General features: G+C 38.4%; 7 protein-coding genes across 7 annotated transcripts; 5 read left to right on the top strand and 2 right to left on the bottom strand.

Annotated features, from left to right (window-relative positions):
- The first annotated feature begins 1,016 nt into the window (after window positions 1-1,016).
- LOC145899320 (putative aminopeptidase NPEPL1) lies at window positions 1,017-3,199 on the top strand. Its single transcript, XM_082988066.1, has one exon. The coding sequence runs from the start codon at window positions 1,076-1,078 to the stop codon at window positions 2,663-2,665; it is 1,590 nt and encodes a 529-aa protein (XP_082844192.1). The 5' UTR covers window positions 1,017-1,075; the 3' UTR covers window positions 2,666-3,199.
- A 139-nt stretch (window positions 3,200-3,338) lies between these two features.
- Window positions 3,339-4,789, top strand: LOC145899323 (GPI alpha-1,4-mannosyltransferase I, catalytic subunit-like). The gene has a single exon (XM_082988068.1). It carries the CDS (start codon window positions 3,491-3,493, stop codon window positions 4,721-4,723), a length of 1,233 nt encoding a protein of 410 aa, XP_082844194.1. The 5' UTR covers window positions 3,339-3,490; the 3' UTR covers window positions 4,724-4,789.
- On the top strand, window positions 4,776-6,684 carry LOC145899324 (omega-amidase NIT2-like). The gene is made up of 8 exons (XM_082988069.1): window positions 4,776-4,869; window positions 5,064-5,182; window positions 5,327-5,447; window positions 5,530-5,712; window positions 5,778-5,931; window positions 5,990-6,088; window positions 6,145-6,200; window positions 6,298-6,684. Exons 1-8 carry the CDS (start codon window positions 4,863-4,865, stop codon window positions 6,456-6,458), a joined length of 900 nt encoding a protein of 299 aa, XP_082844195.1. The 5' UTR covers window positions 4,776-4,862; the 3' UTR covers window positions 6,459-6,684.
- Window positions 6,685-7,058: 374 nt separating this feature from the next.
- LOC145899311 (cilia- and flagella-associated protein 91-like) lies at window positions 7,059-12,946 on the bottom strand. Its single transcript, XM_082988052.1, has 15 exons — window positions 12,778-12,946; window positions 12,511-12,587; window positions 11,628-11,785; window positions 11,187-11,333; window positions 10,951-11,132; window positions 10,626-10,803; window positions 10,296-10,453; window positions 10,049-10,231; window positions 9,842-9,981; window positions 9,575-9,691; window positions 9,008-9,226; window positions 8,702-8,820; window positions 8,269-8,520; window positions 7,901-7,992; window positions 7,059-7,516 (listed from the first exon to the last, which is right to left on the bottom strand). The coding sequence occupies exons 1-15, from the start codon at window positions 12,848-12,850 to the stop codon at window positions 7,380-7,382; spliced, it is 2,232 nt and encodes a 743-aa protein (XP_082844178.1). The 5' UTR covers window positions 12,851-12,946; the 3' UTR covers window positions 7,059-7,379.
- Window positions 12,947-13,471: 525 nt separating this feature from the next.
- On the bottom strand, window positions 13,472-16,624 carry LOC145899309 (centrosomal protein of 120 kDa-like). The gene has a single exon (XM_082988050.1). It carries the CDS (start codon window positions 16,615-16,617, stop codon window positions 13,708-13,710), a length of 2,910 nt encoding a protein of 969 aa, XP_082844176.1. The 5' UTR covers window positions 16,618-16,624; the 3' UTR covers window positions 13,472-13,707.
- A 553-nt stretch (window positions 16,625-17,177) lies between these two features.
- On the top strand, window positions 17,178-20,749 carry LOC145898236 (DNA mismatch repair protein MutL-like). The gene is made up of 14 exons (XM_082986664.1): window positions 17,178-17,388; window positions 17,481-17,907; window positions 18,005-18,161; window positions 18,235-18,347; window positions 18,398-18,554; window positions 18,634-18,811; window positions 19,080-19,173; window positions 19,238-19,307; window positions 19,389-19,472; window positions 19,568-19,697; window positions 19,947-20,099; window positions 20,151-20,254; window positions 20,307-20,385; window positions 20,441-20,749. The coding sequence occupies exons 1-14, from the start codon at window positions 17,178-17,180 to the stop codon at window positions 20,635-20,637; spliced, it is 2,154 nt and encodes a 717-aa protein (XP_082842790.1). The 3' UTR covers window positions 20,638-20,749.
- Window positions 20,750-20,911: 162 nt separating this feature from the next.
- Window positions 20,912-21,773, top strand: LOC145899326 (protein ARV1-like). The gene has a single exon (XM_082988072.1). It carries the CDS (start codon window positions 21,001-21,003, stop codon window positions 21,766-21,768), a length of 768 nt encoding a protein of 255 aa, XP_082844198.1. The 5' UTR covers window positions 20,912-21,000; the 3' UTR covers window positions 21,769-21,773.
- Window positions 21,774-26,663: the final 4,890 nt, after the last annotated feature.

The following is a 26,663-nucleotide window of genomic DNA, read 5'->3' on the forward strand; positions in this document are numbered from 1 at the left end:
TTTTTTTCAAACGTTTGAAGAAAGGCATGCATTGTAGTTTGTTATGAAAGGTTGTTGCGCATTAACGTGGCCTGTACACAGAATTCTTATATTTGGACTAGGTCTGTTCGGTTGTTTACGTATTAATAATCAATTTCTACATTATCGATCCATGTACATTATTTTATCAATACATTACCTTCACACAAATGCATTTTTTGTGACTTGAACATAGTGAGTCCATGTCCCGTCAAATAAATTTATAGATAAAAAAGATTCGGAAGTTTGTTTTAAAAGTTAAGCGATGTAACTGGCATTTTGTTCACAGTTCTAGCTGACACTTACACAGCTAGTAGCTAGTAGCTGCGATTCACAATTTAACAACCTGCATTTAGGAGCAAGGCATCGTACAAAACACAGCATTTAATTGTTGCAAACAATTAACAACGCTTAAAACGGAGGATGAACATACTTACGTATTCCAACTTCGCAAGACTTAAAACACAAAAAAGTTGCATTTGTCCACACCACACAACCACTGCGAAAAGAAAAGGCTAAACTGTGCCACAATAAAGCATGTATCCGCCATTGTTTCGTCACAACAAATTTAAGAGCACAAGAGCTTGACTCAGGAGCCGTGAATGGCGTAATTATTAAAATACAACAAAACAATTGTAGGAAGAATGTGTAACTGTAAATTGTGAAAAACTAGCTGTAATTTTGTCATGACCAAGCATTTTTTTGACACTTGGTGCGCTATATAATTGCGAAAGGCAGCGTGCTACCAGAGAAACTACGTAAAACATTATTATGCTTTTGCTGTTTTTACCAATTTATGCAACTATAAAGACTAGAAAAACTAGAAGTGTGCACCCATAAGGTTCAGACCTATGCTACAGCATGTCCACCGATATATTGTGGAACTAATTTAATTACTGGAATTGTAAATTAGATCGCATTTCTTTTCCTTACTAGTATTGTAAGGAATATGTTAGCTATGAAAGCACTCTTACAAACCAATTGTCCATACTAGGTGCTAAGGTTCAGGGTTTTGGGTTCTGTAATATTTAAAAAAAAGGAAATAGTTACGTTTAACATGTCTGTGACCAATGTCAACTTTGTTAGCAAACTTCCATCAAAATGTGATCCATCCACCACCCCAGTGAGTGTGATTGGAAAACTAAGCAATCTTAAAAAGGCTCAGTGGAAGGATGTATCTCATCACCTAGAGAAAAGAGTTACAGAATCTGTTTGGAGAAAAGCTATTCAATCTCTTAATCCATCACCAACCGACACCTGTTCACTCTGGTTGAACAATGCAAATGTAGGTGCATTTTCTGACAAAGTGAGTCGTCACAACATGCCGTCAAGTGCTTATCACATTCCAAAGTTGCTTAGGATGTGCTTGCCAGGAAAAGGGGACCAGGTTGTTGTCATTGTTTGTGAAGAAGATGAAGTTTTTGCTTGTGGTTGTGCCATTGCCCGATCGTACCCACTTTTCAGCTTGAGAACTGACGGTGGCAAGCAGAAAAGAAGCCGCACACTGTCGGTTGAATTTGCTATTGTTGGGGAACAGACCTGTGATCTCCAGGAAATTGCAGACTGTCTCCAGGATGCCGCTGACTCAGTCAGAATGGCAGCGAAGATAGTGGACATGCCATGCAACATCATGAACACTGATGCATTTGTTCAGGAAGCAAAAAATGTTGCCAAAGAGCTTGGAATAGAGCCAACCATAATACAAGGTGAAGACCTTGACAAACAAGGTTTTGGTGGAATCTATGGTGTTGGCAAAGCTGCCATACATCCACCAGCTTTAGTGGTGTTAAGTCATTTCCCTCCAAATGCCACACAGACAATTGCATGGTGTGGAAAGGGTATCGTCTATGACACTGGTGGCTTGAGCATCAAAGGGAAAACGACCATGCCAGGAATGAAGCGTGACTGTGGTGGTGCAGCAGCAATACTTGCGGGCTTTCGTGCTGCTGTAAAACGTGGTTTTAACCAAAACCTGCATGCAGTTTTGTGCCTTGCTGAAAATGCTGTTGGACCAATTGCAACCAGGCCAGATGATATTCATATTCTCTATTCTGGAAGATCGGTGGAAATTAACAACACTGATGCAGAAGGAAGACTTGTGTTGGGTGATGGTGTTGCTTACGCCTCAAAAGATTTGAAAGCAGACATTATTCTTGACATGGCAACGCTCACTGGCGCTCAGGGTGTATCTACTGGAAAATACCATGGTGCTATACTGACCAATAATGAAAAATGGGAGCACATAGCAAGTCATGCTGGTAAACTATCAGGTGACCTTACTTACCCTTTAGTATATTGTCCAGAATTACATTTTTCTGAGTTCAATTCAGCTGTGGCCGACATGAAAAATTCTGTTGCTGATCGTTCCAATGCTCAGTCCTCATGTGCTGGACTTTTTATTGGAAGTCATCTGCAGGGTGCATTCAGTTTTCCTGGTGTTTGGGTCCATGTGGATATGGCATCCCCAGCACACTGTGGAGAAAGAGCCACTGGATATGGGGTTGCTCTGCTCATGGCCATGTTTGGTGGAAGCAGTAATGATAAGCTCCTTCAGCTTATAGCTCCTGGCAAAGTAGCTGATTGTGCTTATGGTGAAGATGCTTTGGACGGAAATAGCATTGCCAGCAAGAGGCCACGTAATTCATAAACTTTGGTTCCAATTCAAATGCCTTGTGTCATTGTAATTATATATAACATTTTTCTGTTTCAAAGAATAGAAATATTGTTGTTGCTTGATTATACTAGTTCATGTTCATGGCAGATTGGAAATTTGTTAGGTTGAAACAATGTTGAAGACTGATAATAATGTGATACTGTAAATTAAATGTTTTTCTCAAAAAAAAATTGTATAATCCTTCCTTGACAATTTTTTTTTGTTTGCCAATAATTGTGTTCTGTTATCACAATCTAGTTAAGCGTGCCATAACTTTATCCATCTAAATTGACCATAAACTTGATTTTCCCATATTTGCTGTTTGCTACAACATCATGGCTACTTAATTGTTTTGTTTGCTGCTTCAAATTATTGTTTGTACATAAAAGAAAAATAAGTTAACTTGCAATTTGGTTGAAAAAAAAATTCATCAAACAAAATGCCAAGAAATTTAATATCACAGAAGAATTGTCACTAAAATATGTATTTTTGCTGATTGTAATGTGTGTAAGGCTGCTGTTTTCATTGGCCTTACAATATTATGAAATTGTTAAGGTAAATCTTCATGGTTTTATGGTAGAATGAATAGTATTAGTTCTGAATGTACTCCATTAAAATGGGAGTATGACAAGTGCTTCAACAACTGGTTCCGAGAGCATTATTTGAAGGGAGACACTGTTGATGGCTGTGCTGATGTTTTCAAAAAATATCAATCTTGTGTCAAAAATGCAATGAAAGAGCAGGGAATGGACCTTACTGAGTTAGAACAATCAATCTTGGGAACAGAAAAGGAAAAGAAAGCTCCACTGAACAGTGAACATGCTAACGCTGAATGATTTGCTGCATGTTAAGACCTGGACTATTTACTTAAGTGCAGTAATCTTACGCTTGGTTCTCCTTGTGTACGGTGAATGGCAAGATTCACACCTTGAGGTAAAATTCACTGATGTGGATTACTATGTTTTCCATGATGCAGCAGCATTTGTAAGTCTTGGGGAATCTCCATATATGCGTGCCACATACAGGTACAGCCCCATTCTTGCATGGCTACTGGTACCAAATATTTACTTGCACCAGGTATGGGGCAAAGTGTTGTTTGTTCTATGCGACCTCCTTGCTTCAGCAATTTTACAGTGGATTGTTGAACTTTCTGGGACAGACCAAGGTCGATCACGATTAGCAGTTGCTGTTTGGTTGCTGAATCCACTTACGGCCACTGTATCCTGCAGGGGCAATGCTGAATCTATTATGTCTGCACTAGTGCTGGGTTGTTTGTACTTGTTGCATAAAAGTCATGTTGTCCTTGCAGGAAGTCTGTTTGGCCTTGCAGTTCATTTAAAGATTTACCCCATTGTTTACACTTTAGCAATATTGCTGTATATTGATAAAAAAAACTCTCAGGATTTGTTTAAATTGTTGCGCATAGGGAGATTTCATACACTGCTGTTAAATCAGTTCACCACAAAAAGATTCTGTTTTTTGATTTCCTTTTTGTGTACCTTTTTGGCACTCACCTGGGCCATGTACTCATTGTATGGATTTCAATTTCTGGAGCACACTTATCTCTATCATGTAACAAGACGGGACATTCGTCATAATTTTTCAGTATATTTTTATTTGTTGTACACTAACAGTGCCCAGTGGTTGGGCCTTGTGACCTTTGCTACTCAACTCTCCACAATTGCTATCTTATCATGCCTTCTGTACAGTCACCTGGACTTGTGTGTTTTTATTTTAACCTATGTCTTTGTTACTTTCAACAAGATATGCACCTCACAGTACTTTTTATGGTATTTGTCCATCGGCCCTGTGTTACTACAAAGTTTTAAAAGAAGTAATTTTGTAGGCTTGGTAAAGCTTTCAGCTCTTTGGTTTCTGGGTCAAGGACTGTGGCTCGCTCCAGCATATCGCCTTGAATTTCTGGGAGACAATGTGTTTCTTTTTCTGTGGTTAGCTGGTATCATATTTTTTATGGCAAACATTTTTATTATTAGTTGCTGCATCTACTACTACTCCAGTTTAAGTTTGACAAAATCTATAAAAGAAGCCTAATTCAAAAGTGCATTGATTTCTTTTTATGTTTAAACTGTGTGACTGTAACTGTACTTTTTCCTATAGTTGGTGTCTTTGCCTAAGGTTTAATAGTTGGATATAAACTTAACACTTGAATTCTGCGCCCAAAAATAAAAGGATGGCAGGTAAACTACTTCTTGGTTTATTGCATTTGCACGTATTTGTACAACATGTGTTCATACAAACATGTTGTATACGTTCAAAAAATTATCTATCAAACTGAATAGCTTTCCACTAGTAGTATATAAATAAATTCTACTGCTACAACATAGTAGTAATGTTGGTTTACAATAAATTGATTGCAAATTTGCTTTCGCAGCTCTGCGCCTTGCTCTGATACAAATGGCTGTTGGTGCCAACAAGGCAGAAAATGTGAAACATGCGTGCAAGTTGATTAGAGAGGCAGCAAGTCAAGGAGCAAAATTAATTGCCCTTCCTGTAGGTTGGTTTATAGTATAAGACATAAGAAAGTGATAGTCTATGGAGTAATTTGTAAAGTGTTCTTTTCAAAACATTTAATGTCTGCAAAATTGCTGTTAATGAAAGTATAAATAACTTTGAACGATTTTGCCTTGTGTTTAGGAGTGCTTTAATTCCCCCTATGGCACGCAATACTTCAAGGAGTACTCTGAACCTGTTCCAGGACCTACAACAAAATCCCTGTCTGAGGTGGCAAAAGAGTGCAAAGTGTTTCTTGTTGGAGGTAAATGTGGTTCATTGCTGGTCCCTGGAATGCAAATTTGGGTGTATTGAATCTTCTTTATGCAGGCTGTGCTTTTACATAGGTTCGATACCAGAGAATGAAAATGGAAATTTGTACAACACTTGTTCTGTCTTTTCTCCTAATGGAGACACTGTGGCCAAATACAGAAAGATGCATCTTTTTGACATAAATGTCCCAGGAAAAATTAAGTTCCAAGAGTCAGATGTGTTAAAGCCAGGAAATGAACTAGCAATTTTTCAAGCAGGTTTGCGTGTAGCTGAGATATTCTTATGAGTCCTGAAACAACATGTCTGTTGTTGTTTAATCCAGGTTCCTGTAAGATTGGACTGGGCATATGCTATGACATACGATTCGCAGAGCTGGCACAAATTTATGCAGAAAAGGGTTGTCATCTTGTAATTTATCCTGGAGCCTTTAATATGACCACTGGTCCAGTCCACTGGCAGCTTTTACAGCAAGCAAGGTATGAGAAGAGTCATTGGGAAACCTCTAATATGTCCTAATCTTAACATTTCTTCCAGAGCATTGGACAATCAAATGTACATTGCTGCCGTTTCTCCTGCTAGGGATGAGAGTGCAACTTACATCGCTTGGGGTAATACATCTGCTGTCGGGCCATGGTATGAATTTTAACTTATAAGTAAAGGGTGAAAAACGATTTGTGTATTTTGTCTAGGGGAGATGTTTTGACCAAGACCGACCACCAGGAGTCAATCATATACACTGATATAGGTATGTAAATTAAATATTTTTTACTGTTGTACAATACATATTTTTTGCGAACTTTTTGCCTGCCATTTGGTTATATTTAACATGCCATTTCGAACAGATATTGGCCGTCTTAATGAAGTCAGGCAAAACATACCTTTGCAAAATCAAAGAAGGTTGGACATCTACGCAAGAGCAAATTCACACAAACCTATACAGGAAAGCAAACCTGGAACAGATTTGTCTGGCTATAATATTGAGGTTAACCAACATGTTGATTGAATGATTTGACTTCTCGGTCATGTCTTGTTTGTGAAAGGATATTTTACGGTCATTTAGTTTTACATGCTTGTGTTTGTTTCATAAATTGTATTTACAATTGCTTCAAATATTTATAAATATTGTTGTCTGTTGCCTGTTTTAAGCATTTTCTAAATTTATCATGTTGTTTGTGTGTATTGGGTCGTTTGGTATATAAGTGTTGTTGTGATGCTTCAGCCATAGTAATGAATAATGGAAATAAAACCAAAACAGTTGTTTATACCAACCTTTCCACTCAACTAAATGTGACTGGCAGAACTGATGCTTATTGCATTAAGTAAGAGCTTTTTTGCCTTTACTGTGTGTTGGCGAAAACACAATTGATCTGATTTTGGGCAAGGTCCTCTAGGTTGAAGTATAGATGATGCTGATGAAAAATTCGAAGTATATGTGTATCAGTACAGTATTAGTTGAATAGTGTTTTAGCCAACACACGAAGATGGTGCAAGTGTTCAACATTGCAATGCTGACAGTTTCCGTTCTGACATGTTTCAAAAGGAGTTTGATTGCCTCACAAAGTAACTTAAATGAGTATATTTATCTGTTTAACATAACGCACGGTTAAAACCATTAAATGTTTATTTGCAAAAAGCCACATGTTTTAAAGCCCCACATGTCACAAAATCAGTTGTACTTGAAACTGCATCTGTGTTTACAGGACTTAAACAGGATGAATAACTCTATGTAATGAGTCAAACAAGCAATGAAAAACATTACAGTAATGTCCATATTCGAAAGTAGACCAACAGGTTTGAAACGTTTTAACCCGTTTTAACTAGCATAAAAATGGATAAATTTAATTTGTAGTTTTCGAGCTAACTATTTACCATATGAAAATAAATCAAATATAAACTGGTAAAAATTGCAGTTTTTATTTTTGTTCTACTGCTGTTCGTCACTTTCTCCTGATTGAGAACTCTGCACCACAGACGTTGTTGCGGATCCTTCGATAACCGGTTCCATTGTGGCGTGGATAATACGGTGCGCAGCCAACAGGTGTTTGCGCTGAGCTTGACGAACTAAAAATAGTTATTGCTTTGTTTGGTTCGGAACGACCCCAGTTAACACAATACCAACCAATCAATCTTATTTTTATTGCTGAATATAAATACTTTACTGTTATCGGAGATTAACAATATGGCCTATACAGTGGTGGTATTCAGCCGGTTCGCACCTGTTTTATAGAACCGTCTCACGAAATTTTATGGGATCAGCGAACGGGTTAGCATTACTGGTTACTGTCAATGGATTTTTGTAACAGAACCGGCTGAAAAATATGACTTTTGTGATAGAACCGACTGACAAAAAAATTGAATCCCACCACTTGGCCTAAAGCACCAAGAAAGACCTTGTGTGTTGGATTTTCACATGGGAATCAGCATAACTTATTTGTTATTTCTTACTTTTCTCTCGAGAGTTCACTTTGAGGACTTCGGGAAGCAAAAAGCTGTGAACGAGCTCCGAGACAATTTCTTCCGATTGCAGCACAGTGCGCCTGTAGAAAAGTCCAGGTTTTAGAATACAAACTTTTCTACCTTTTAATTTTGTTCCAGTGCAAGTTTTATAACAAAAATGCAGATATTTTTATATAAATGAATTGTTTGGTTTAAAAAATTTGGGTTTATGTGTAACCCAGACCAATCTTAGGATAATGATATTTGTAGCTTCAGTGCTGCTATGCAGTCCGAATCTTGTTATTTTTAACTTACAATTTCCTGTTCTTATTTTACCTTATTTAAAATAAGCTATACGCATTGTTGCGCTACATTACCTATCTTCAATTTCATAGGCAACGTCGTTAATCGTGTCGGCCATTTCCCTAATTTCCTCTCTAGCCTGTTCATCGGCCGTTTTGTCCACCGCAGTGATTATAATGTCTTCCAGGTAAGTATCGACCGTTGACTGATGCACTTTCACGATCTGCTTGAAGATCTCGTCCTCCTCTCTCCTCCTGCGCTCCTCCACTTGCCTGCGTCCGGATTCTTCAGCTTCCCGAATGCGGCGTCTTCGTTCAGCCAACATGCTGCAAGAACCAAGATCAAAACATTAGCTGCAGAAATACAGATTTAATAACATAGGAATCCACAGAAGCAAGATTGAGCTGCAGACAGTAATGCTCAAAGATAATTATGGATCTTTTGTTTCTATACGCCAGACTTACAGAGTTATAACCACAATTTTTGTTCAAGTTGGTTTACATTTACCTGAAGGCGTGGATTCTTCTTTCCTCCTCCAAACGCACGAGCTCTTTGGACAGGAAATCAAGCATGTCTCCCACTGTCTCACCCTCCATCTGCGACAGAGCTTCATCCACAAACGCTTCCTAAAATAAAAATAACAGAACACAATTTTACTCCAAACAAATTCGAACAACACTTTTCAGGCTGGCTACTATAGCACAGAACTACACGGTAAAACCAAAGTTTTCGTTGTATTAAGTTTAATTATAAACCCATGGTATGAAAATAGCGACCGAAAAGAAAGCGTGTTACGTATCCACCATACATTACCTTGTGTTGGAAAATCCTTCTCTGTCGTTGCAGCGTGACGACATGTTGTTTCTCTTGTCTCTTGACTTGTTGCTCTGCTTTCTGCAGGGCATGTGTGCTTCGAACTTCCTGGATGAGCTCGAGGCGTTTCTCCTTGCCTTCGTACATTTGATTCTGGATGGATCGACCGCGGATCAGTTGCTGGAGGAAGATTACGGCAAGTTCTTTTTCCTCTTCATCCTGTGAATTTTTTAACGAAAGTTTTAAAAGAGTGGTGAGCTGCCTTACAAGACTGCTTTTAGCAAGGTCTTAGCTACTTTTGTGACAAAATTTGTATGGGCCCAATTGTTTCCGCATATTTTATGTTATAGCTGTTATTTTAAAACGGCAATAACACTCAAATGCATTCCAGTTTAAATAAAGCGGTAAGAGTTAAAAAATATTTGAATTGTTTTGCCTCTTGTCGATACTTGTTACTGTAGCACTATAAAACATACCAATATAAAGACAAGTCACAAACCATTAACTGCAAACAATTCAAATATTTTGAAGAATAAACTGCTGCTCGATCAGTAAAAGAAATCATACCTTCGATGGTGGTTCCACTTTAGGTGTAGGTGGTCGTGGTATCGGCTTCTCGACCTTTTGAAGAAAGCGCAGAGGCTTCGCAACTTCCTTCTCCTTCTGTTTCGCTTCTTTAATACCCTAAAAAAAATTAGTATTTAACCATCATGCTGTTGTTGTAAATTAGATAACCGTTTCCAATCCTCATGGTTTTACTTGTGCTAATGCTATTTTCTTTGCTTCATGTTCATTAACGTAGGGGTCCACGATGCATTGCATCTTAAACATCACCTGGTGCATCTCAGCCAGCTCCATTGCCCTTCTATCTTTCCTCTTAACGAATCCATGTTGGGCAGAATCTGCTTTCTTCGGTGCTCTGATCCTTGGTTGTTTTACGAAATCGGGAAGAGATGATTCCAGTTCAAGGAGTCCTGCCAACACAGTAAAGTGTTTGAGTGATTTACACAAAGCACAAATTACCTAACAATTATACCGTACCTTGAAACGTATTGAGATATCTGCTTTTAACGACATACTGCTCCGAGCCGCGGTCGAGAAAAACGCCCATTCTAGACAGAGGAGCGTGAATTTGTGACTCGAACTTGCTGTACTCGTTAATCAGGTCTCTTCTCTCCAGCTTTCCTTCAACCTGTTCCCGTTTTTTAGTCAATTTGCGAACGGCTAGAAGAAAATACACACGTTTTGTACCTTGTGATTTTTAGAAATTGTATTTTTAACTTGTTACTTTTTATGTGTTCTTTGCGAATGTTTTGGACTTTGTTCTCCTTGGCTCTCTGCTTCTTGCTCCATAGTTTGTCGAGGCGCTTGTCGTTAAGCTCCTGTTGCTTCAATTCGCGTTGCAACAAAAGCTTTTTAAGCACCTCAAGTCTTGCTTCCTGCAACCTTGATGGAAGCAATAGCGGATTTTCTTTAGATAGAAATTACATGATCCATCTTTTTTAACCAGGCTTTTAAAAGTATTTTTATGTATGTACACACAAATAGGTGCCATTCCACTTTGATAGCTATATTATTTTACAAGAGTATATTTTTACTGGTAGAAAATGTGGCCTACCTTTCGATCTCCTCCTCCCTAATGGCCCATTCCTTTCTCTCCATTTCATCCATCATTTTCTGTCTCTTATCAAGCTGGGTGACATCACTCAATGGAGGCAAAGTAGCTTCCCAAGCACGTTTTGCTCTTGCTCTTTCTATCATCTCCACCTCAGCAAGACCAGCAGGCAAGCCATGTCCTGTTGGCAATTGCAGTTGTTATAACATATAATTATTCTGGAGTTGTATATATTAATGTACACTTGCTACATAAAACGTAATATATTATGAAAATAGATGCAGTGAAAAACAAAATACTTGCAAGGGCCTTTGTTATTCACACTTACCATGAGACAATGTAGCAAGAGTTAGCAGCTCAGGGGCACTACCGGGGCGAACCACATATTCAGGTGTGTAAGGGTCTGTTTGTGCCTCAGAATCCCTGTAATCTGTCTGCACATCAACTGTTCTGGTCGCAGGGGTCGGTGGCCTTTGTGTCAGTTCTGCAGGCGGCGCCAGAGGGTCGACTCTGTGAACAATGAAAGCTTGCAAAGCTTTTATGTGAAAATAGCGAAGTGCTTACGTTGTTGGTTGGAGCAAAACTTCTGGTGGAATTTGTTGAAGGAATGGAACAATAGGTCGTCTGAAGTACTTGTATCGATTCTGGCCACTCACTTTAGGATCTGTAAATTGCTTCGATGGGATTTGCACAGATGGGTCATAATTGAATCTGCGTAATAATAATGCTCAGAATAAAAACTGGTCGAGGAGTGGAACGAAAAATAACTTAAACACCTAGTTAAACTAAAAAACACTGGTTAATGGCATATAGAACAAATATGCCATTGGAATAAAAATATTAAAAGTATATACGTGTATATATACACCAATTTAGTAAAAGTAAAAGGCAAATTTACACACATTTCACAAAAAATTAATACAGCACCTTTTTTAAAAGGAAAACATTTCAACTTCCAGTCAAGGTTCTGCATGTACAAAGCTACCTTTGATTATAAAAACTTACGTTGTGTAACGTACAAGTGCCTCTCTTCTCTGATCAGAATAACCTCTCCAACGGCGATTAATGAAACGTGGAACAGGATCTGTGGCTTCCAGTCGAACTTGAAACCGTGGGTAATGAGGTAGGGCAGAAAACATCTGCTGAAACTCTGGGACTTTTTTCTGTTAAAATAAATAAACTGTTAGAGGCATTTATTTCTGAAAGCAAGCATTGGGGTGAACAATATTTAAAAAAACATAGTTTGATTATGAATTAGTATCTGAAGGGTATATATAAGGTTTTAGTTGAATTAAATAAAAAATATGCAATATTTAAACAAAAATTAGGTGCAAAATACTCAATGACTAAAAATAGGTTAACAATAGTACAACAAACAATCCATAGATATATTGATTTAGATCAAAGTTTCCCAATGTTGGGTCATCTGAAATTGTTTTGGGTAATTTGTTTTTAAAAAAGTATAAAACCATAAATATATTCTATTGCTATTTTTTTGTACTCTTGCATAAACTTTATGATAATTTTGTTTCAGGAAAACAATATGCTACAGCTCTTCTGTTTGTTACGTTGACATTTGTTTAACATTAAGCACTGCACTTGAAAGAAGTCTTTCGATGATTTTGATAGCTCAGATGCAGAAATCTCATGATTGTGACTTCAAAGAAATTTATTGTGAATAAATAAAAATAAATGAGAGTAAATTATGTTTATTTCACAAAAATTTAAAAGCATTTTTTTATTTAGGGCCTCTTTGAATACAGTTGGAAACCATTGATTTGGAATGTAGGCAAACAGACAATCCATGATTTACCATGACCAACATCCAAATGTATGGTTTTCCTTATTTTTTTTTCAAATTATTCCTTATTTTTGTTTTCACACTTACAATTCTTTCCACTTTTGTGTGAGCTTTGTATGTGTCCCTGGCATGGTCCCTTTCACTGGCGAGAGTGTAAGTAGGATCTTGAGAATTTAAACAAATTATTTTTCATTAGTTTAGCATTAGGCTACATAGTTTTAACTTGCAGTGGCAAAGAAAAAACAAATACATGGCAAACTAATAAATTTATGACCATATTATCACTATGACCTCCACAAAAAATTATATTGTTGGTAAAATATGCATTTCATAAAATTAATTAGGTGAACTTACCATACAAATAATCATGGTTGCGAGTGGGATTAACCACAGAGCGATGAAGTGTTTGAGTTTGTGTCTGAGACATTTTGAAGCCTTTGAAGTATTCCAACGATTTAAATAAATGTTAATTCACAAAAAGGCTACATAGCTCTGGTTCAGTTACTCTATTGCGAAGCGAAACGATCCAGCCAAAGCAATGAAAAAGATTTCGTATTGCTTCTGTGTTTCCAATAGCGACTAATAAATCCATAGCGGCAAAGTATAATTTTATTTTCAAGACAGAACAAATTCCTTCCGCTGTTGGTGCCGGGTCAACTCAGTTAGCAAACAAAACTTTTTTTATTTTCAAATTACAATCTTAACAAAAAGTTTTTTACGATTTATCGTGTTTATCGATTTGTAGCCGGTCTAGGCAACTGCTTTATTTTCTGCGAACAATAGCCCAACGTTTTGGGCGCTTATCAAAGGCAATCGCTACAGTTTTAACAGCGTCCTTGCTATTTTACTTATTGAAACTATTTTTCATTTCCGTAATGTGAAATAAATTATTTAAGCTAAAACATGCAGCGATGCTTGTCCCAAACGAATCCTGCAATTGTACACAGTTAACCAACGGCTTTGGTTTCTCAAGACTTTATCTTCTGGCTACACCTCATGTAAAAATGTTTCCACATTTAGACAAAAGATATTAAAAATTCTAGTGATATACGATACTGCGAATGATACGCAAACAAAACGAGAATAAACTCTGCAATAACAGTAAAACTTAGCAAGCTATAAGCTAGCAAAACCAATACACACTTAAACTTCGTGTAAGTTTAGACAGCAAAACAAATCCCACACGGTTTCCATCTGAGCCGCTGCTGCTCGCATGATGGTGTTGAATGCTCAAAATCAGGGCTTTCCTCTTTAAGAAAACGAATATATTAAACTAGACATACACTATGTGTTCAAGCCCCTCCTTTTTGCCATTTCCTCTTTGATTTGGCGGTCTAGTTCGGTTATGATTCGGTCGCTGTCGGAATACACGCCAGTGCGTAACAAAGTGTCCCTCTCTTCAATTAGACGTGATACGCGCTCATTAATGTTCTCAAACAACGTTGCACTTTCCTGGCATTGTTCGATCGCAATCGAGGGCATTCTCTTCGTGGACGTGTCTTGCTTCATAGATCGAATATCGTTTTCGATTTGCCTCAGACGATCGTTGTCGCTTTCGAGGGCTTTCTTTTCATCGGATGCCATGCAACGGATCTTTAAACTCTCCAGTTCCTGCTGCTGTTGTTTGAGGTTGGCCAGCGCGTGATCCTGTTCACGTTTCTTCATCATGGCCAACTCCTTCAACGTTCTTCCCCACTGTTGCTTGTAATGCAGTTTGGATTTGGTTGTCGACTCAAGTTTTCGCTCAACTTCGGCTTTTTCCATTCGAACCAAGTTCAGTTCAGCTTGCAAGCGTATTTCCGGACGATTGCTTTGTTCGTTCTTGAAGTCGTAAAACTGTGCCATGAGCGAGGCGTACTTCTTCTCCATCTCGTTCACCTGCTTGTTGAGCTTAGCGTTCTGTTCCTCTAGCAGATCTCTGCGTTCGCGCTCGAGTTGAACTTGATGAACGCAGTCGTCCTTCATTCGTCGAGTCGCCTCCTTGGCTTCGGCTAGGACCCTTTCCTTTTCTCGTACAGCGTCCTTATTCAGGCGCGTAAGCTCCTGTTCGGCGGCGGTAACTTGCTGTTCACGCTTTTCTAAACTTGCAATAGAGGTTGCAAGCTTCTTTTCCAAACCCTGATACTCAGAAACGCGTTTGGCCACAATTGCTTCCCGTTCGCGGTCACGTTTTTTAAACTCTTCTCCTAGCGTTTGCAAATGCTGCGCCTCAAGGTCTTTGAGCCGCTTTGCAAATGTTTCCCGTTCCTGTGACTTCCACAACTCTAACTCAATAGCTGCCTTATATTCATTGGTTTCCCGTGGGTCCTGATTCTCCAGTTCAACAGGCTTTGGTCTTGGCTGAGGTGCTTCTATATTTTCAGACACTGATTGTATAGGGCGTTGAATTACCCTGTCCCGAACCTCACCAAGATCTTCAAGAATGGCCACCACATTTATTTCAGCCAACACTCGTTCACTTGAGTCTACTGCCTCCAAAGAACCACGAAACGCCTGACGATATCCAAATTCCATTTTTCTTTTCTGCCCATCAATAGGTACTTTATCCTTCTCTGCATCTACAATCTGTGTCAGGGGTAACGTTGCTGAGCCAAGTTGTTGATTTTCAGTTTCCTTATCCTTGTGCCACAACTCCAAATTTATAGGAACTGTACGAAAGGTAGCCATAAGCAATGGAAGGGGACAGGCAAAATCAAATACACATAACGAATTTGGAACAATGATCTCTGATTGGTTGGTAACTTGGACTGGTGATGTCATAATTGGAGCATAACTGCCAAAGAAAGGGTATGCGTATTTCACATAAATGTTGCAAGGTTTCTGCAATTGAAGCTTGCTGATGGTTTTAATATCCAATGAGAACCTGAAATGACGAGTGGGAGGAGGTATGTCTGTATGGGTTTCAGTGGTTGCTAGGCTATTACTCTGGTTTGCAGGTGGTGTTGGTTTTGGCTTAGCTTTTATTGGAGAGGGAATTTTAGGCTTCATTGGTGAAATTTCCTCTCCAGAGCTAATGCTGGTTGCATCATCTTCTGTTGCTGCAGCTATTTTTTTAGAAGCCGATGGTCTTACTTTTGTTGGTGTGGAATGAATAATTTTTGTTGGTCTGTTGTCAGTGTCTCTCACAGGCTTGTCATTAGGAGCTGCCTCAAAGTTTTCATTGACAACACTTGGGGCATTGGTTGTATGTGGTTTGTCATCGACAGATTCTTTTCTCAAAGCTAAGGAAATGCTGACACGTGGCTGCACAGCTTCATGTTCAATTTGATTGTCTGGTGGAGTTAGGTTGTATACTCCAACAATGACAACTGTATCACCTTTTAGCATGTTTATATGTTTCTTGGTAAACAAATTTACAAAGGAAGTTGAGGTTGTTCCCAATAACTGGTCCCCACAACATAGATGCACAGATAACATAGAATGCTTAGAAAAGTAAGCCTTAAGAAAATTAACAGTGCTGCAAACGCGAATCGAAGCCCTCTCCGGAGTTATGTCAGGAGAAAGTAAGTCAAAAAATGGGTCGTTGGTAATATCACTGCCAAAGAGTGTGTAGTAGAAAAAGAATCCAGATGTTACTGGAGGCAAAGGTCTTTCACCAGGAATGAGTTGTTCCAGGTTAAATGCTGAACCAACAGTGACAGCCAGAACAAACATTTCACAACTAGAAGTAACTGGTCCAATTTGAAAATAGCCTTCTTCATCATTCAAGACTGCTTCTATATCACTTCCACCAAGAGGTGGTACAGGTCTTGGTGGTGCCTCCTGAGCTTTGAATGCAGGCTTTTCTGATGCAGAATCATCCTCTAACACCATAGAAATTTTTACAGCTGGTTTCAGTTTGGAATACTTGCTACTGAGAATATTGTACCACTTTGCAGGTTGGGCCTTTAGTTGAGCTCCTCGAAGATCAAGCAGAATATACCCAATGTGTTCACGCACATTTTTAACTGTGTCCACTGCATAACATTGCAGTTTTACTGGTGTTCTTTGCATGCGGTGCTGATGTAAAGACTTGCGGTCCATTTCCCAAGCCAGCTCCGTGGTGAAGTTTGGCACTTCATTGTGAGGAATTGGATCAGTCGCAAGAAGTTCTCCATCAAATTTGCACTCAATAACAAGGTTGTGTCTGGGTCTTGAGGGAAAATTCCTCCCCTCAAGCAAAGACACAACAACAAGATAACCTTCTTTTTGCATTTCGACAAATTTGTCTACAAAAACAACATAGAAAAATTAATGATAAAAGCACATTTTGTTAGTTCACTTTTAAATACCATTCTTTAAAAGTTTTGCTAGATCTGCAGATGTAGCTGTGAAACCAATAATAATACATGCAAAACTATACACACTTCGCTCGGTAAAACAAAGTACTTTCTGGCGCAATTGCATTAATCACTCCACAACACCAAAACCGCCAATGTGTTTGAACACTGAACGGTTCTGTAGAATAGAAGTTGTTGAAGCGGAACTAACGTTGATAAATTACCAGTTTTATAATTTATTTTCTAGTCATCATGTTTTACTGACTATATTGTTACTGACAAATATATTGAAAAATATTAAATAACTTCAAATTACGGTTAGATACTGGGCCACAAACATAAAATTGTAAACAAAGTATCATTTGGACAACAACAAAAATATCTGTACTGGTTTGGATTATATAGCTTGCGAGATGATCAGAGTGGATGAGCGTTGCGTTACGTCCTCTGGTTGTAAGTTGCTTTGTTGCTTGGGCTCTTGGTCTAATTAACAAGATGATGATGCACACTCACGCCGAAGACGTAAAGGAAAAACTTAGAAGCGGATTTATAATTACCAGTGTAAAGCAATGTCTAGAAGAATTGGTCATGAATAGCCTTGATGCAGCAGCATCTTCCATCGAAGTTCAGATTGATTTAACAAATTCCAATGCACGGGTTATCGATAATGGACATGGTTTTGCCTACAAGAATCTTTTGTCAGCAGGTGAATTATACCAAATTGTTTGTTTTTCAAGCACGCCTTTTATCAAATTTAGTAACTGTCTATCGCATATCATTCCAACATTTTGTCCTTAGGAACAAGATATTTCACTTCAAAAAACAATAGCACATGCGACCTTCAAAACCTGAGATATTTTGGCTTTCGTGGTGAGGCGTTATGTAGTATTGCACAAATGTCTTCTTCTCTGACCATATCAACCACATGCAAGGATACAAACCGGTCTTACTGTAAAACAATTTCCCAGTTCGGTAAAACTACTAATGTAGTTTGTGTCGATGACAATGGCCTGTATTTTGGTCGCGGTTCCACAATCAAGGTTACTGGACTGTTTGCTCAATATCCAGAACGTTCACAGACCTCCAGTCGAGCAACAATGATCAACAACGTCCGTGAAGTTTTTGTTATAATTTCCTTGGCACACTGCGGTGTGTCAATAACGGTTTCTGAAGTGGAAGAGGGTGTGATTTTTCAGGCTAAAAGATCTCACGATTTTCGCAGCAGGTAAGTTGTTTTTCTCAGTTTTTCCTTGCATAAGATAGCCTTATCATAAATGTGCAGGCACGCCTTTCTATATATGTACCGTGTAACATTTATTAAGACTGGAAAGACTCATGGACAGAAAACACGAAAGCAGCACATTTAGGAAGTTAAGCTCGTCCAATGGAAAGCTTTTGATGTCCGGGTATTTTGCGTACACCAGAAAACGAGCTTCTGCGTTACAACTTGTTTACGTAAACAAGCGACACGTGGTTAAAGTAATGGGATTTTTATTTTGTGATTTTGTCTCCAAGGTTACATGCTTCTTAATGTTAATTAACTTTACAATAGACAAAGATTCATAAAACTTTACAAACCATGATGAAGAAGCACGCTGTAGAAGCAACAGCACCACAAGACGTTCTCGACAGTAGCAGTCTTTCTGCTTTCGTTGTATTCATCGAGTAAGCATGGTTTTAGGTTGACGCACTGGTATAACTTTTGTCATTGCCAGATGTCCGTGCAGTTGGTTCGATGTTTCTTATGAACCTACAAAAAGCATGATAGAGTTTACTGACTGGGAGTTTGTCCTTGGGTCTGTTACAAAAATGTTCGATTCTTTTGCGCGGGTCGAGTTGTCAACGTCGAATACCAACAGGGAATATAACATGGTTTGCCTGTTCATATACAACTGTTACATCTTTCGCGTGTACAATTTCGGGCTATGATTATGTTCCCTTTGTTTCCAAGGTTAACGGTAAAGATCCATCCGCAAACACCGAAAGTGAAGTTAACACAGCAGTTCAATGCGATACCCGTGAGATATGTTTGGCTGGTATAACTGTACATACCAATGTACCCAGCACAAGCATCGATCCAAAACCAGAAATGGCAGAAAAGATGAAGAGTCAGGATACAAAAAATATCGGTGAGTATAAACAATTTTAACCGACTGAGAGCCTAATAAATAATATTAAAAGAAATAGAAAGCCTTCCGAAAGATTGGATAGAAAGATATGACTCCAAGTATGCCTCAAATGTTTATGTACATGTAAAAACTGGGCAGGTCTCGTCTGTGAAGCCACGCATCGCAAACCAAATCGGTCAAATCAATGTAAAAGGTGTGATATTTCAGTTTTTGTAACTTACAACGTGCATTAGATATTTCTCTGAATGTTGAGAAATTTGTTGCATAGAAAAATATCCGGACGCTTTGACAAGGGCGTGCGTGCCCAATTTCGCGCAATGTTTGAACGTTCACAAAAAGTGCAAACTGGAAGTATTTACTGGGTAAAAATAAACCACACATGAACATTTTTTCACTTTTTACTGTCGTCGTGGATGTGTTTAATAGAACTGAAGCTGATGAAAAAGCTCGCTTTACAATTCCAACTACCCCAGTCACATTTCAACCCCCACAACGGGTAAGCAAGCGGATTGTACCGAATGCTATGGCAACTATATACTCATCCAGATTGTTGGTGTGTTAATTGCAATTTTTTTAGAGTAAGATTGCGCATCTCGATTCAAATCTTTGCCGGGACGGAGTGGCGTTCAAATTGACGAAAGATATGCTACAAGACATTTGTGTAAGATTGTTTGTCACGTGTATCTGCATGAAACCTGTTCTAATCTACAGATAAATCAAACAAGCCCTATCAGGCGCTCTGATTTCATGTTTCAGGTTATAGGTCAGGTTGATTCAAAATATATTGCGTGCATTCACACCAACAAATGTTTGGGCGAAAGGCTGTTGTTGCTGTTTGATCAACATGCTGTTCATGAGCGCATTAGGCTTGAACGATTCGTAAAAGGTAACAGCTGCTGCCCACAAACTAATATAGTAGGGAGGTATGTATAAGTTGTGGTACATAGGTACATCCATAAGACGGTTGGGAGATTTCTAAACTTTTTAAAGAGTTCTATTTGTGGTACATTACTTTAAAATAACTAGCACAGCATATCTTACGGTAGCGCTCAAGATAAACACAGAATGGTTGAGGTTGTACAGTTAATATTTTTGGGCCAAAAATTGCCTATTCATGAACTATTGTGTGTGTTAGATTCGTACGAAATTGATCAAGTTGAAAAGCGAGTCTCGGCCACGATATTGAGCCAAAACGTAAAAATTAAAACCGACGAAAAAACATTAAGAGTGATTGGCGAAAATGGGATTCAACTTCAAAAAGCTGGCATATCTTGTACCATTTTGAAAGGTTATGAGTTCGTCCACATTACCTTGCACCTAACATACTCATACACTTTAGATCATATAGACGTCACCGCAGTTCCAAAGTTGTTCACCCGCGACCATTTATTGGAAGAAAACTGTTTGACAGATTTTGAACGATATTTGGTGCAGTGTTGTGAGGTGAGTTATTTCATGGATATTTAAGAAAAACTTCTACGTTTTTTGTCTTTAGTTGATTTCATCCCAGGGCACAATGGGCACCACAATGCCTTCAGTATTATTTGACATCCTCTGTTCAAGAGCTTGTCACGGTAAGGTTGTACACATAAAAAACATTCATGTTGAAAATTGTAATTTTTTAATCAGGCGCAATCAGGTTTGGCGATGAACTCGACAACTGTATCTGCGATAAATTGATTGAAGAACTTTCCAGCTGTAAACTCCCATTTCAGTGTGCGCATGGGCGGCCGAGCGTTTATCCCGTGATTACGTTGCTGCAAAACAATGCAGGGAAACGCGAAAGAATTAATTTTAAATCGCTCAATCTTTTTCTTCACGCATAAATTCTGAAAGAAAAACGTTTTGAAATTATTGTTATTTGTTATTCTCACAGTAGGGGGTTTTCCTATAACTATAGTTTTTGAAGTGTGGCATTTGGTTTTAAATGAACTTTATTAAAACATATATTTTATTATATTACTCTATTTAGTGAAATTTTTGTTTTGATCAAATTGTGTGTTTGCACAAGAATTTTCTACTGTATTCCAATATAATAAATGCATGTAACTTTGTAATGATGAATCACATCTTTTATTTGGGGCAAGTATTCTTATTTTGGTTCAAATATAGCTGTTTTTGCCTTCTTCTAGTTACATATGTTGTGTGCACCAGCTAAATAAGTAACATTTATTTTGAAAAAATAGAGGATGGATGAAAATAGCAAAAAAAACACACTAAGCCCACAAAAAGATGGTTTGTTATGTATAGAATGTGAAACACCATGCTCCAGGCTGTATTCAATTTTCCCAAACAGCAACAACTTGCGGATTGAGCACTGCTCCAAATGCAAACTACCTGTAGACAAATACATTGAATATGACGTGACACTTTGCTTATTAGATCTGATACTTTTGAGCAAACCAGTATGGCGTCATTTATTGTTTAATCTAAATCTCGGGAACCTTCACTGGAAGCTTGCTGCAGTGTGCTTGTTCTGTGATGGCTACATGAAATGGATGATTTCACCAGCAAAAGACGAAAATATTAATAAAGGACAAGATGTTGTGTTTCAAGCAGCCAAGCAAGTGGAGCTTTATGTCATGACACTTACTTCTGCAGTACAGCTTTTCGTGTTTATAATAATAACTGTGCTTCTTTGTAGTACACTTGAAGCATGCTTTGGCAAAAGCTTTGCAGCCAAATCCTTCACTGTTCTTTCAATGTGCAAATGTTTGCTTTTTGCAAACTGTGGAAAATTACTCTTTATTCCAGCTATTGTTTGGACACAAAATGACAGTGCCTTGTATTTACAAATCATATTATATTACATTTTTCTCTGTAGTGCCGTTTCACTAAGCATTTTAATTCGATGTAATGTTTTGGTGACATTAGGTATAGTGTTTGCTGCTCAGTTTACTAGCAGCGTGTGTGCAGCACCATTTGACAAATGGATTTCTTCTTTGGATTTGTACTAAATATTTGTTTGTCTTTTTGTGTGAAACATGGTAGCAGAATATAAAACAGTAAAAAGCATTTCTGAAAATCAAAGGAATCTGTTTTAACGCTTTAAACTATTTTCATACATGTCAAAAACTAAATGACAGGTTCTACACACGCATAAGAAAGATAGTTATCATTGTATGCTGGAGCTGGTTGGTATTGGTTACTGGTATTGTAAATATTTTACACTTGATGGTCATGAATAAATGGTCAGTGCAGCCTTCGCTACCAACAAATTAAAAGCGATAAAATCATTTGTATTCCAGTGGGATTAAATAATTATCTTCCAGGAGTGGATGGATTTTGGAGCATGAAGAAAACAATACAATCATGTACGAGCGTCACAACCAAATGAACATTTTTTTCGAGAAAACCAAGGAGAGTAAAATGCTCCCATTTTTTCGAGTTTGTGTTTATCATTTCAAATAACCTCTGCTCACGCCTATACTTAGTTGGAAATGAGAGTAACTGGGGCATTATCAAAGAACAAACAAAATTATTGGGGAACATTCTTGTGCAATTCCTTTGCAGTATCGTGAGTCCTGATATCAATGAATTGTAACGGTAGTCCATGCGAACCTCAGAGATAGTGACGTCATCACTTTTGCAGCAGTGACATGCACCCTAACGTCCAACCCAACCGATTACTGCAGCCTCTTGCGCAACAGAACCCAATAATGCCTTCGTGAAGAATGGCATATCCTGTCGGCCAACCATTTTGTGTAAACATAACCCCTAAATGTGTTGCCAATGACTGATAATAATCGATTGTCTCAATTCAAACTACATCACGTGCCATTTGGGCATCGTTAAACCTGTATGACCCCAATACAGTCGTTTACAGGGATGGAAAATGTAGCCACAGCATCCCACGTCCACAGGGTGATGCTTAAGCTCAGCTTTCAGTAATGTGAGTTTTTATTTGAAAAAAAAAAGATTATTTCTTCACCACAATGACCATAGTATCCGCTCATAAAATAAACTATTGCACGGTGCTATCTGAATCGCGAGGTTCGGGTGGTGTTGTTGACCCTTGCGCCAAGGTTCGGTCGGTTCCTCGAATTGAGAGGATCAGGTTGTGTTGGTGGCTCCAAAATTCCGAGACGTGAGGCAAATTTCCGATGAATTTTCTTACTTTACAGATCTTTTTGAATATCGTGAGTTTAATGGGCAATAGAGAATTATTATTTTATTTCATTTCTGAAAATTCTTGTGACAACATTGTATTGGGCTACATGTATATGATGCAAGCGCCGATAAGATCTGAAAACTTTTGCTGTTTAGAAGAAAAAGGTTGGAAAAAAAGCAATATATTTCAAAGCCTTTTTCTGATGGGACAGTTCAAGCTTGAGTGCTGGGCGGAGAGAAATATTTATCAACAAAAAGTTTTTGATAATTGACGTTAGAACGATGGCGGTGCTGCCCCATTTGATCCTGATTAACGTTTAGTAAAGTTTGAGTATAAGTCCAAAGACCGCCTATAATAGCAATCTCGGCACATTTTGGTTCTTTGTTTTTTTGTGAACCCCACCCAAGGTTTTTTTTAAGACGCCTCTTTATAAATGTTATGTGCTTTTCGGCTTTAGCCTGCGGTTTCTTCAAGTTTGATCAGATTTTTTAATTATACAATCAACCGCAATGATAGCTTACTATCTGAAAGGTTGCACAACATGATGTAGAAACCATATGACAATGTATAAACATACAAATCCATCTCCCACACATACAAGAGTAAGTAGGTCCCAACCCTTGTTGTTTCCTAGCTGTGGTTATTCGTGCGACTTTTTGGTCGAAAGCCATTTGTAGCATTTGCTCAGATAACCTTTAGTTCCAAGTTTCTCCAAATCGAACATATTTTCCCCATCGTCTTTATCAACAAAATCGCAGTATTTCAATTGCTTGGTGGCGGTATATTCTAACTTCTCACTGATTTTGTGCACATGTTCATGGCTGGAATACATTCCAATAGCATCGCATCCCAATTCAACAGCGGCATTTTCGCTTTGTTTTGTAAGCTCTGTCGCCAAATTCATCCTTCTGTAGGACGGATCCACGCACAACGTACCCAAAGTCATGGGCCGTTTCGCTCCGATGTCTTTGTTCCACTCCTGTCCTAATTGTCTGTTAAGATGAGACATAAAGTCGTCCTGATTAGATTTTGTCTCTAAAGAATTGACGCACATGGCTGCCAGTTCTCCAGTTCGTTTGTTCCTGAAACCGAGACTTGCGTTATATTCGATTTCATCTGCAATCCATCTGTGAAATATTGGCTTGTGATCTGTATTGTTCCAGCGCCTAAGGTAAGTGTGCACCCCACTTTTAAGGTAAGTGCCATCCCAAAGTCTCTTCATCTCAGCAACATCATTTGAGTCGAGTTTTACCAGTTCTACTTCGGAAAGTTTTTTCTGGCCTTTGGTTTTTCCACTTGAACTCGACATTCTAACAAAAACTTGTTTCATTTTGTTTATGTTTTTAAAAACTATTGTTTTACACAAAATCATATCTTTATGTAATTTCCTACCACATGTTGCAAAACCGAAAGCCAACAATCGGTTTAGAATTTCAATCAAACCATATCCTGCAAAATACAAATTTGCATATGCAGGCTGTTTGCTTGTCTTTAGAAAGATTGACGTTAATCAATCAACCGGTTTCCTTTGGGCCTTTATTCAAATTATATTTGTCGAAGGTGTCTGTTACTCCTATTCTGCAATCAATCTTTCTCATTTACTCTTTTTTTCTTTATGTAAATGTGATATTTTCGGTAATATCTTTATCATGATTTGCTACATACGGCGACAGGGGGTGCAATGACCAATCTTGCATCCTGTCGACAAACTTGTACATATTTTGTTGCGTGAATGCACCTTTAGTTTAAGCTCTGCTTTAGGTAGTTACCAAACTGTTCTGTTTCACATTACGGTCGAAACCACCTGGTGCCCTCCACAAGAAATACAGCATATGTATTTAACTTCTTCTATTCGCTCTATGTCTTAAAACGCGCTGTCAGAGCGGTTACGTCAATGTTTCCCAACCTTTTAGTGGCCATGAACTACTTAGCGCAACGTCGTCGCGTACCATGGGGTTTCATTTAAAATTTCGATCAGATATCTGTTTGCTATTCTGAATTGAATACTTTAAATGTTGGTGATGCTAAAGCTCTGAGAGTTGACAGATTGATCGTAGTATTCGCTCATAAAATTACTTGCAACTCTCAAACAAATGTTCGAAGCCTCAAAGTGAACTGTTGCACGGTGCTATCGGTTCTCTGAATTGCGAGGTTCGGGTGTTGTTGTTGACCCATGCGCCAAGGTGCGGTCGGTTCTTCGAATTAAGAGGATCAGGTGGTGTTACTGAAACCCAAAAATGTGAGCTAACTTGAACTAACCCAGACGTGAGCTAACTTTAATGATAAATTTGCTTATTCCCTGATCAAGTTGAAAATTATTTACTGTTTTAAGCAAACGCAAATATGTGTCTAGTAAAAAGGACAGGTGTGTCCAGAGACAAGATGATCGTCTCTGGACACACCTGTCCTTTTTACTAGACACATATTTGCGTTTGCTTAAAACAGTAAATAATTTTGGACAGCCAAATCATTGACCTTGGACAGCCAATCATTGAGGGAATTACGTCTCTCCAATTAACACTTCAATTGTTTTACAGACTTAAACAGTCCAGCATATTTGGACGGAGCATCTTGGGGCAAACTATTTACATCTGTGTAAAACAGTGCACAAACTTGTCATTTAGCTTTCACACACGTTTCAAATTCGGACGGCAAAGCATAGGTGACACCGCATCTCTCGGGCATCTGACTGAGTATATTAAAATGTTGAGAAAAGCGGACTCACGCCAATGGTTAAGATGACGACGTCCGTGGATTCGTCATAAAAAACTCTCACTCCTGCAACCACTTAGTCGACAGTGTCGATCGACATTTCGACGTTACAGCGCTTTACAGTGTTGTTAGTGTATTGCCTAAGAAAGATTTTCGCCGGTGTTACGGTGACCTGTGCACTGCACCTGTTTTGTGAATACGAATTTTTTTTTTATTATTATTGAAAAAAGGACGCTAAGGGCGTACAATTGAAGAAAAGGCTAAGCAAGAAGACAAACAAAAAAGGCAAAAATGGTTAAACATAATGGTGAGAAATCAGCACAAGAAGTTAAGTTACATGGGTATGTTTTTTGATAACGAAGCTAAACAACACGTAACCAATAATCCTCTAGCTCCATCACGCGGATCCTAATAAAAAAGCAGGGCTAACCAACGTGGGTCCTGGGGAAGCTTAATGTTCCGGGAAGAACTTCCAGGAGTTCTGACGAGCCATTAAATTATAAATTAACAACATGCGTTACACTGAAATATTCTGTTGAATTACACATTTATATGCGGAGAGAGTGTTTGTGGAAAATGTAGGTTTTTCTTTTTGTGTGACAAAACATGGCTCCCCGCAACATCTACTGAACTACTTCAAGCTAGGAATTGTTCACTTAAGTTCTAAGTAGGTTCACATCTCAAGTTAAAACATAAAAATTGACAGCAAAAGGCCTATTTGCTCTTCCACCTGGTTCTGGTTTATATAGTCGCTGATTGATTTATCAGCGCCAAACCAAAAAATAATATTGACTTAGTTTTTATTGTGCTTGTGTTGGCGAATTCTTTAGGCAAAGCACAGCGCCCAGGGATTGACTTGGTACTTTTACAAAAAAATCACCGACGTTGTTTCCACACTACGTAGGTCATTTGGGCAACATGATACATTGTGATTACATTACCAGCAGGAAGCACATGTTTTATATCTCATATGGGGAATATAGGATCAGTGGTAGTGTGTGTATTCGCATTTGCGACAATATTGCTGGA

The sequence above is a fragment of the Ascidia mentula genome, chromosome 4, assembly GCF_947561715.1.
Source record: "Ascidia mentula chromosome 4, kaAscMent1.1, whole genome shotgun sequence".
NCBI lineage: Eukaryota > Metazoa > Chordata > Ascidiacea > Phlebobranchia > Ascidiidae > Ascidia > Ascidia mentula.

What these genes read in the sequence shown, in the direction of transcription:
- LOC145899323 (XM_082988068.1), top strand. Translation starts at nt 3,491, where the DNA reads ATGCTAACGCTGAATGATTTGCTGCATGTTAAGACCTGGACTATTTAC.
- LOC145898236 (XM_082986664.1), top strand. Translation starts at nt 17,178, where the DNA reads ATGATGATGCACACTCACGCCGAAGACGTAAAGGAAAAACTTAGAAGC. An exon ending in TCTCACGATTTTCGCAGCAG is followed by an intron (nt 17,908 to 18,004) that starts GTAAGTTGTTTT and finishes ACATTTATTAAG; the next exon opens with ACTGGAAAGACTCATGGACA. An exon ending in GCTTGAACGATTCGTAAAAG is followed by an intron (nt 19,698 to 19,946) that starts GTAACAGCTGCT and finishes TGTGTGTGTTAG; the next exon opens with ATTCGTACGAAATTGATCAA.
- LOC145899324 (XM_082988069.1), top strand. An exon ending in CAAAATTAATTGCCCTTCCT is followed by an intron (nt 5,183 to 5,326) that starts GTAGGTTGGTTT and finishes CCTTGTGTTTAG; the next exon opens with GAGTGCTTTAATTCCCCCTA. An exon ending in CAGCTTTTACAGCAAGCAAG is followed by an intron (nt 5,932 to 5,989) that starts GTATGAGAAGAG and finishes CATTTCTTCCAG; the next exon opens with AGCATTGGACAATCAAATGT.
- LOC145899311 (XM_082988052.1), bottom strand. Translation starts at nt 12,850, where the DNA reads ATGTCTCAGACACAAACTCAAACACTTCATCGCTCTGTGGTTAATCCC. An exon ending in ATATCTCAATACGTTTCAAG is followed by an intron (nt 9,982 to 10,048) that starts GTACGGTATAAT and finishes CTGTGTTGGCAG; the next exon opens with GACTCCTTGAACTGGAATCA. An exon ending in AGCTGGCTGAGATGCACCAG is followed by an intron (nt 9,692 to 9,841) that starts GTGATGTTTAAG and finishes AATTTTTTTTAG; the next exon opens with GGTATTAAAGAAGCGAAACA.
- LOC145899320 (XM_082988066.1), top strand. Translation starts at nt 1,076, where the DNA reads ATGTCTGTGACCAATGTCAACTTTGTTAGCAAACTTCCATCAAAATGT.
- LOC145899326 (XM_082988072.1), top strand. Translation starts at nt 21,001, where the DNA reads ATGGATGAAAATAGCAAAAAAAACACACTAAGCCCACAAAAAGATGGT.
- LOC145899309 (XM_082988050.1), bottom strand. Translation starts at nt 16,617, where the DNA reads ATGCAAAAAGAAGGTTATCTTGTTGTTGTGTCTTTGCTTGAGGGGAGG.